At 33.0% G+C, this 10341-nt stretch overlaps 1 protein-coding gene across 2 annotated transcripts; it reads left to right on the top strand.

Annotated features, from left to right (window-relative positions):
• Positions 1 to 4596: 4596 nt before the first annotated feature.
• On the top strand, positions 4597 to 10138 carry LOC146913750 (methyl-CpG-binding domain protein 4-like protein). 2 transcript variants are annotated; one of them, XM_085716963.1, is made up of 4 exons: positions 4597 to 4778; positions 5318 to 5856; positions 7701 to 7897; positions 9662 to 10138. In XM_085716963.1, exons 2-4 carry the CDS (start codon positions 5323 to 5325, stop codon positions 9777 to 9779), a joined length of 849 nt encoding a protein of 282 aa, XP_085573089.1. In that variant the 5' UTR covers positions 4597 to 4778; positions 5318 to 5322; the 3' UTR covers positions 9780 to 10138. The 2 variants fall into 2 exon arrangements, with proteins under 2 accessions (XP_085573089.1, XP_085573090.1); XM_085716964.1 differs by having other exon boundaries at positions 4653 to 4778; positions 5206 to 5856.
• Positions 10139 to 10341: the final 203 nt, after the last annotated feature.

The raw sequence follows: 10341 nt of genomic DNA, 5'->3' as shown, positions 1-10341 counted from the left end.
GATTCTGATGATGGTTGAATGTTTATGAGTTGTATCAGGGATCAGTTTATTTGACAGTGAGTAACATGATTCACGAACTAGTTTGATTTTTAATAAATACTTCAAGAATCAATTTGTAATTACTTTCATTTAAAAAAAGTTCAAAAAAAATCAAAGTTTTCTATCAAATTCGTCCAGGTACACTTTGAAGTTGGCTTGGAACTCCACGTTAGTGTTTAACGTACGAGACTTGCAAGAGAGGCTAAATTGGTTATTCATATTTCGATTAATCTGACGATGAAATTGACTGGTGCATACAAATTGAAGGATGAAAAAACATATCCACTCTTATTTATTTAACAAGGGAAAAAAATGATAGCTTAATTGCTAGGAATATTACATTGTATATAGGTTGGGGTTCGAACCCTATACTTGACAAAAGAAAAGGTTGTTGATTTTCTTTTCTTAAAATCTTATAAATCAATAAGGACACAAGTTCATTTAATAAGGAGTTATTATGCGAGGAGATAAGTTCCAACTTCTAATATCTGCGTTAAGTTCCTTAAGTCTTAAAGTCTGCCTCGTTGAATTCTTCGCGCTCCAAAAGGACCTTGAATACACGTTATCGAGGCGGCATGACTAATCGGGTATGATGGTTTATACCATCATTACGATTTACTGGTTACATATGCTGGAATTGTTCACCTCAATCTCTTATTGATACTAGACCAAACCATGGTTATTGGGATGAACAAACCTTACTAATTATTGGTGTTTTGATGTGTGAATTTATGGGTGTTGTGGCGGGCTAGTGGTGTGGCGAGGGGAGGAATGATTTTGCATTATTTGGTTTGGACAAAAAGAGAGAAAAACAGGAGTTTTTATTTTTCAATTATTTTAATTCAATCAGTAATGAACCGATTTTTTTATTTATTTTAGAAATAAAAAATTGCACACATGTGTCTCACTAAGTTAAATTTGTGTACACATATACATTAGCTTAATCAAAATTAAAGGAGACCGATATTTTTGCAAAAGAGTTATAGATTGAGGCCCAGATTGTGTTATTTTAAAAGTAAAGGATTAAAATCATAAGTTTGTGAAAATTAAAATTAAAAGTTCACTTTTTGTGTGTAAACCGGGTATCTCCGTGCACAGTTAACGAAGACTAATCCCTCGAATCTTGTGGGACTCGAATGGACGATAAATTCTTCCCAAAAGATTAACATTGTTGAATGACCAAGATTGAATTCGAACTCAATATCTTAGTTAAACTAGAGAAGATCTATGTCATCTCATCTAATCAATCATAGGTATTAAAAGTTCATTTAAGTAACAACAAAAAAAATTACATTATTGAGCAATAAAAATTCCAAAAGTTTTACATATCTCTCGACCCAAAGATTAAACTCCAAATTATCAAGGATCCTTTCCTAAGGTTAACGTAAAAAATTGATTAGTTTTAGTGTTTTTTATTTCTTTTCGGAATCACTTTTCCACCCATTTTAGTGGCGAACTCGCAATCACAACAATATTTCATCTCAAATGTACAACTACTAATTGATTTTTTACAATGTATTTGTTATTTTCATTATCAAACAATTTTAGCTTGTTAAAATCTTAGAAATCAAATATATTCATGTTTTACTTATTGATCTATCATCCACTATTTTGTAACCAAAATAATCTATTATCCACTATTTAGCAACATTTATGCAACAAAGTTAGCTACATTTGCACCTAAAATTGTAATACAACAACAAGGGTATTAATGGAAATTCATTGATGACAATTCTCTTATTACAGTAGTTGTTTATAAGAAATATGAAAGAGAGGTTAATCATCAATCTCATCTACAACAGTATCATCCAAGCACATCACAGAAGTTTCTCATAGCTTCCTGACACATTTACCTTTTAGTTCACCAATCAGAAGAATTTGGATCCTCTAGAGCTGCTGCATGGTGTTGTAGAGACCATTATATTTAGAGAGAATTTTAGCTAGCACCAAAGTTTCACGTTAAGGCAAAAATTCAAAATTTTCTATCAAATCCGTCTATGTACATGTGGAAGTTGGCTTGGAACTCAACATCAATGTTTAACGTGACATGTTGGCATTGTTAACGACGAGACTTGACAGAGAGACTAAATTGATTGAACAGTTAATATGAGGATGAAATTGACCGTTGTGTACAAATTGAAAGACGAAAAAGCATATTCACTCTTATTTATTTTAAACAAGCGGAAAAAAATTGATAGCTTAATCGTCATAGATATTAAATTATAAATGCATAGGTTGGAGTTTGAACCTAAATTTGACAAAAAAAAATGAGGTTGTTAATTTTCTCTTCTTAAAAGCTTATAAATTTACAAGGACATACATTCAGTTAATAAGGAGTTAATTTGCAAGGACGTAAGTTCAACTTTTGATATCACTATTAAGTTCTTTGAGTTTTAAAGTCTACCTTGTTGAATTCTTTGCGCTCCAAAAGGACCTTGAATACACATTATAGTTGCGGCATAACTAATCGGGTAGGATGGTTTATGCCATCATTATGATTTGTTGGTTACTTGTGATAGAATTGTTCGCCTCAATCTCTTATTGGTAGCGGACAAAATCATGGTGATTGGGATGAACAAACCTTACCAATTATTGGTATTTGTGATGTGTGAATTTATGGGTGTTGTGGCAGACTGTGGTGAGGGGAGGAATGATTTTACATTATTTGGTTTGGACAAAAAGAGAGAAAAAAACAGGAGTTTTTAATTTTCAATTATTTTAATTCAATCAATAATGAACAGATTTTTTTATTTTAAAAATAAAAAATTGCACACATGTGTCTGACTTAGCTAAATTTGTGTACACATATACATTAACTTGATATATATTGAAGGGACCGACATTTTTGCTAAAGGGTTATAGATAGAGAGTAAGATGTATTATTTTAAAAGTAAAGGATTAAAATTGTAGCTTTATGAAAATTGAAATTAAAAGTTCATTATATTAGTTTGATTTTTAATGAATAATTCAGACATAGATTTGATAGTGTAAGAATTTATAATGACTTTCATTTAAAAAGAAGTTAAAAAAAATCAAAATTTTCTATCAAATATGTCCTTGTACACGTGGAAGCTGACTTTGAACTTCACGTCAACGTTTAACGTGACATGTTGACATTGTTAACGGCGAGACTTGACAGAGAGACTAAATTGACTGAACTCCGTAAAATTCGGGGACGTATTGACTATTTCGATTAATATGGGGATGATATTGACAGTGCATATAAATTGAAGGACGAAAAAGCCTACTTAGTCTTATTTATTTTAAACAAGCGGAAAAATGTATAGCTTAGTTGCTAGGGATATCACATTATATATGCATAAGTTGGAGTTCGAACCCTAGATTTGAAAAACAAAATTGAGGTTGTTAATTTTCTTTTCTTAAAAGCTTATAAATCAACAAGGATATACATTAGTTAATAAGTAGTTAATTTATAAGGATGTAAGTTCAACATCTGATATCATCGTTAAGTTCTTTGAGTCTTAAAGTCTGTCTCCTTGAATTCTTCGCGCTCCAAAAGAACTTTGAATAAACGTTATCGTGACGACATAACTAATCGGGCAGGATGGTTCACACCATCATTATGATTTGCTGGTTACTTATGATAGAATTGTTCGCCTCTATTTCTTATTGATAGTAGACGAAATCATGGTGATTGAGTTGAACAAACTTTACTAATTATTGGTGTTTGTGATTTGTGAATTTATGGGTGTTGTGCTGGACTAATGGTGTGGTGAGGGGATGACTGATTTTGCATTATTTAGTTGAGTAATGATATTTTGACATCCATTTGATGACAACTTTGTTGACAACCTTGTTTTTCTCACTTCTTATTGGTCAAAAACAATGGAGAGAGAAAAAGAAAGAGAGAGGATAACAATATCATGTGAGTATGAGAGAGAAAATTGTCCAAAAGTTGTCAAAAAGTGGTTGTCAAAATATTATTTCTCATTTAATTTGGACAAGAAGAGAGAAAAAAATAAGAGTTTTTCTTTTTTAATTATTTTAATTCAATCAATAATGAACATATTTTATTTTTTTTAGAAATAAAAAATTACACACGTGTCTGACTAAGTTAAATATATGTACAAGTATACATTAACTTGATCAAAATTAAAGAGGACCAATATTTTTGCAAAAGAGTTAGAGATAGGGAGGGCCAAATTGTGTTATTTTAAAAGTAAAGGATTAAAATCGTAGGTTTGTGAAAATTGAAATTAAAAGTTCATTATTTTTTTTGTTGTGTAAACCGGGTATCTCGTGGGCGATTTGGGGAGACTAATCCTTCGAGTCTTGTGGGATTCAAATGGACGACAAACTCTTTAAAAAAATTAAATGTTGTTGAATATCTAAGACTGGATTCAAACTCAATATCTTGGTTAAATTAGAAGATAAATGTGTCATCTCATCTAAGTAAGTGTCATTGGGTATTAAAAAGGTGATTTTAGCAACAAAGGGAAAAAAAAAATTACATAGAAATAAAAATTCGAAAAGTTTTTTTTTTTGAAGGGAAAAATAAAAAAGTTAAAAAAGAAAATAAATGGTTAGTAGGTAGGTAGGTAAGGTTCTCGTTCTTAAAGCAAACCATACGGCCTTTCATTTCTCATTTCTCCATTTCACTGCAGCCGCCCTTTACACAGCGCGCGCTCTCTCTCTATCTCTCCATTTCCGACCCGACCCATGCTCATTTCCGGGTCGCTAAGCATTTTCGACCGGCGGTGACAGGATCCATTTATCAGGTAGTGATTTCTCTCTCATGTTTTTCTTTCTATTCTTCGGTTATTGCATTTCCGACCCATTTATCAAACACTGATACGAAATACTCCCTCCGTCCCGGAATAACTGACCCATTTTCTAAAAAAAAGTGTCCCAAAATAACTGACACATTTCAATTTTCAATACAGCTTTCATCATTCCCAATACAATATAACACTAAATAATACTACTTTTATCATTCCCAATACAATATATTCCACTTTCCCCTTTATTTATACACTTTTCTTCATCTGTGTGAAAAACCAAAGTAGGTCAATTATACCGGGACGGAGGGAGTAACTTATTTGATGTAATTAGTACGTTTGTTTGTACCTCGACACCGATACACGTTTTCGATCAGAAATGATTTGAGAAAATAACACAATTACAATGTAATTGTTATGTTTGTAGCTGGAGACTGGCATGTTTTCGATCAGAAATGTCGATGCTCCTGAGCTCGGCCTCTATTTACCTGTTGGGTAATTTTTTTAGTTTTCTTTTTTATTTTTCTGTTGTTACACAGGGAGAATGGAAAGTAACCATTACAATGAGTTTGCGTACGTCGACTATCCTTTCAGTAAGTATGCGTATAAGCGAAATCATCTTACAAAGAGTGAAGTTGAACAAGAGAGTAAAGTTAGGGTCTTGTCTCGTTATTTTCATAAAGTCGAAGAAGAGTGTAAAGTGGAGCATCCACAGAGGATCATGTCTCGTTCTACGAAGAACATTGAAGATTTAGAACAGTTTAGGTATCAGAGTGAAAAAGTGTCAAGTCTCAGAGAGTGTGTTAAGAACAGTGAACTTCCTCCTAAGATTTTCAATGACTCTCGAAAGAGACCGAAAGTTGAAAAGCCTATGAAATCCAAAAGAAAAACTAAACCTTTTCTTAAGGCTGATAGATGCAGGGAGGCTTACAAAAGGAAAACACCGGATAATAATTGGGTGCCTCCACGTTCTACACCTCCTCTCGTTAAAAAGCGTCTCCTTCAAGAGTTTCATTTCCATGATCCATGGAGGGTGATTGCTATATGTATACTCTTGAACCGCACTCAAGGAAAACAGGTACATTCATCGACGTATTTCTTTATCGCATCCCTTGTATTTTATGCTGATGTTTTACTGTCGGTCCTGACTTTATTATGATACTGTATTTTTCTATTTTATAGATTAATGAATATTGTTTCTGATTTGCTTTACAATGGTTTACTACTATTGTTTGTTGTTTTGGCTTTCTAAACTGTTAATCGTCTTCGGATTGTATTGCTATAATGTCATATTTGAAATTTATCTTCTTGAGGTCTTGCTTACGAAATTATGATTAAGAATTTGGTGCTGAACTGCTGATTCTGTTAGAAGCTTGTTGATGACTACATGTTGAAAGAGGTGCAAACCGTTTGCATCAGTTGAGTTTTATTGAATATTAGAAAACACAAGATAACATAAAAAATAAAAATCCTTTTGAGTCATTTTGAATTCATCGTAAAGAAGAACAGTAGCACAGTGGCGGCCTTTTTCTCTTTTTTAAAGACTTATAATTGAACGTGAATTCTGCTCTGCAATACTCTGTTTGGACAGGTTTTATTGCATTTGCACATATCGCTACACTTTTACACATGATAACCTTTTTGTAGTTCTGTAGAAAAATTTCCAGCATGTAAAATATTAATTGTAAATTCGTAATTTAGAAGTAAAGAAGGATAATGTATTAGGATTTTAGCAGACTCTTGATTTGTTACCAAACAGTGCCCAACATTTTCAAAACAGTTCCGTTTTGGATATAATGGCAGCATAGTACTCCCTCCGTCCCTTAATGTAACCCCCCTTTGCTTTTTTCACATTTCTTAAGAAAAGTTGTCAGTGTAATTAATGTGTCTGTTTTGTGTATTGATATTACCAAACTGTCCTTTGTTTGTTTGTGTAATAAATTTGACTATTCATATTTCAAGACAAATTAGTAGTATTAATTAGGGGTATGTTTAGGAAAAAAGTAATAAATGCATCTAGTAATTTGAAAAGGGGGTTACATTTAGGGACAAAAATAAAATCAAATGGGTGGTTACATTAAGGGACGGAGGGAGTATTAATGGAAATATCATATTCCGAACAGTTCAGTTTTGGATTTAGTGGCAGCTTACAATTAATGGAATTTTTTGTAATAACTGGTATCTAATGATAGAATAATTTAGAAACTCTCTGTGTCAATATCTAACATTATTGGTGTCTACTGAACATAATGTAATGCAAACAAACTCTGTTACAGTATGTCAAACAGAGGACTTCAATTTTATTACAAGAGTCATACACGATTATATCATAGAAATTCAGAGAAATAATGTTAATGTAGTTACAAGGTTGTTTCCTAATTATTAATCCAATTGATCGAATCCTCCCTCCCTTGTCCCATAACTACCACACATATCCATAACTGTCCTATACATGATCACACTCGAATAAAAGAATATACTAAAGAGGAGGAAATAAGTTATACAATTTCTGTTGAGGTATGCTTTTGCGGATATTATTTTTTTCTTTATCAGTTTAAACATGTTATTTCCATCTTCCTGTTGCTTCTATTATAAGCTTGTTGATGGCTTTATTTCTTTTCTGATGTTATTAGAATGTACCATTTGCAATTTTTTGGAGTGACTTTATCTATAATCTATGAATGTCTCAAAAGAGTGCTGATATTTTATTCAATCATGACATGATTTGAGTAATGTCAAATGAGGTGGATACATGGTTTGAGAATATGTTAAATTAGGAAACGGGTAAATTTTTGTCCCAACATCTTGCGTGTCGTTGACAACTGTTGCATTTTTGCTCTTGTTAAAAGATCTTGTCTTTGTGTTGCTTTGCTACTTTTGTATATCCTATTTTGAGTTAGCTTCTTATTTTGCAAAATGCAGGCAAAACAAGTTTTAGATAACTTTTTCGAGTTATGTCCAGACGCAGAAACTTGTACGCAAGTAAGAAGAGAGGAAATAGAAGAGGTAATAAGGACATTAGGTCTTCAAGTGAAAAGGTCAGCAAGTTTGCAACGCTTTTCTCGTGAATACTTAACTGAGACTTGGACCTATGTTACTGAACTGCACAGTGTTGGCAAGTATGTGTGCTCTTTTATTAACATTTTTTATGTCAATTTTTCACTTTTAAAGTTACTTTTAGGCTAAATTACAATTTTGTTCCCTCTAGTATTTTATGCTATGTGTAATTTTGGTTCCTCTAGTTTTTTTTAGTGATTTTAGTCCATTCATAGTTTTTCATCTCTTTAAAACCCTCAAATTATTATAATCAATTGAAAAATGTACAATTTGAATTTTTAAAATTGATTTAAACATTTTTTAACTTAAAATTTAACAATTAAAATATCAACTTTAACTAAAAACAAAAAACCCTTTTTGGCGGAGAAGATGCTTAATGCTTTTTGGTGGGGAGGAGGTAATCGGAGCAAAGGAATTCGGTGGTTGGCTTGGGAGAGACTATCATGTCCCAAAGCTAAGAGAGGGATAGATTTTCATGACTCAAAGATGTTCAATTTAGCCATGTTAACCAAGCAAGGGTGGAATATGCTATGCAAGTCGGATATTTTGGTTGCTAGAATATTGAAGGCTAGATGGTGAATAGGGGATGTATAAAGGTGAAGGTCATACAAGACCCTATGTCTGAAGCTATCACATCTATCCCTTTATTTTTGGAAGATCAAGATGACATAGTGATATGGAATGCAGAATTACATGGTAAATACACAGTAGGTCGGGCTACATATTTGTGATGCAAGAATTGATGAATGAAAAGAAATGCTATGTGCAAGGGGAGTGGCGGAGGTTGTGGTAGACCCATGTCCCTCTGAAAATCTATATTCTTATCTAGCGGATTTGGAGAAAATGCTTACCGATGGGATAAAGGTTGCAGGAACGGCATTCCCTTGTCCAAACCGCCTGCAGAATAAGAGGTGATTGTGAGTCGTGTGTTAATAACGACACATTATTGAGTGTTGTGTTATTGGATGTGTGTGCGTGTGAAGAGGCGATTGTGTGTCATGTATTAATAATAATTTGGGTAATTTTGCATAATCAAAATGAGTGAATCTGGAACCTCAAACACATGCCTCCGGTTCAGATTGTAGGCGCGACACAGGCTGTGTTTGCAGAATGGCGAGCAGTACAATTGCATGCAGGGATTTCACCTCTGGACAGTCACAGATCTTTAGGCAGCAACAGTGTGTCTAGCAGTCACAGTACCTTGCAAGCTGATTATACATGTGCGGTTGATCTTGGCTTTTTCCGTAATGAAGGGCTGATGATGAGTTATAAATGCTGGCAGTTTGTTAAGGTTCTTACAGGGTGGTGCCAACTTGAATTCAGTGTGCCAGAAGGTGAGACTGATATGTTGCTGAAAGCTGTCTGCTGGGTGCAAGAACTGGGAATTAATAGTATGACTTTTTTGGCTAATTCACATGTTCCGAGTAATGCTATCTGTTTTATCTGTGCTGATATAGAGACTACGTTTCTGAGTTTAGTGAAGTTGTTGACGTATTCTATCTTGAGTTGTGACTTTGAGGTTAAGTTTGTTCAGAGGCAAGCGAACATGGTTGCTCACTCTCTATATCTACAAAAAAAATTCAAATTTCTTGCTTTTAAACTTTATATCTCAAATCCATCGTCGATCCTCAAATATTTTTATAAAAAAGTAGACTTAGGATTTATGTGAAACACAACTGATGGTAGGTCCATATTTCGTTAATTGCATATAACTCAAACTATAGCAACGAAAATTGTAATTAGGCTTTTTTTTTTTTTTAACTTACGTGACATTAAATATTATCTTTTCTTTACATTGATTGATATCGGTTATATCTTTTAATCAGGTATGCGGCGGATGCATATGCGATATTTTGTACAGGCAAGTGGGATGAAGTTGTACCACATGATCACAAGCTGAACGAATATTGGAATTTCCTTCGCAAAAGAAAGGATACATTGTGAACATCACAAGATTCGCACTGTATTTATCTACATTGGTAATTATGTATAATATTATAGTATATATTTCCTTTAATGGTCGACTGCTGCGGTGGAGGGAAAAATATGGTGAGGCATGGTAGTTTATTTTGTGACAAAAAGCCAATATGTATTTTAATTGTTGCAGTGGTTTCCAAAAATTGTTGCAGTGTTTAATCAAAGCTCTAACATATATGTTGGAGGATACATTGCTACAAACATTGGATTTTGGCTATATCAATTTACTCTTGTTGAAATATTTGTGAACATGTTTTGCAATCTGGTTATTACAGATTTTTATGATTTGCAATATCAAGCGTAGTCGTGCATTTTTAGTCCTGTTATTTCATTCGTTATTATTATTTTTTTTTTATAGAGTTTAAAAGACCAATTTATCTCAGGGTTTAGATGGATGGTTTTGAGCGCAACCTTATGGTTTATAGGGGTAATGGTTTGCTAGTTACTATGTGAGTTACCAAACAATATTTGAGTTTGTACATAAAAATCAGATCCTAATGGGAATTAACAATATTTGTGTTTGTACATA

This window comes from Medicago sativa, chromosome 6 (genome assembly GCF_051527215.1).
Source record: "Medicago sativa cultivar Bolivia chromosome 6, Bolivia_mono, whole genome shotgun sequence".
NCBI classification, from domain to species: Eukaryota; Viridiplantae; Streptophyta; class Magnoliopsida; order Fabales; family Fabaceae; genus Medicago; species Medicago sativa.
Note: the sequence above shows the minus strand (reverse complement) of the source record. Positions and strands in the feature narration are given on the sequence as shown.

Bases quoted from the DNA above. Each gene is read 5' to 3' on its own strand.
- LOC146913750 (XM_085716963.1), top strand. From the start codon at position 5,323: ATGGAAAGTAACCATTACAATGAGTTTGCGTACGTCGACTATCCTTTC. The intron at 5,857-7,700 runs GTACATTCATCG...TGCAAAATGCAG, and splicing joins ACCGCACTCAAGGAAAACAG to GCAAAACAAGTTTTAGATAA. The intron at 7,898-9,661 runs GTATGTGTGCTC...TCTTTTAATCAG, and splicing joins GAACTGCACAGTGTTGGCAA to GTATGCGGCGGATGCATATG.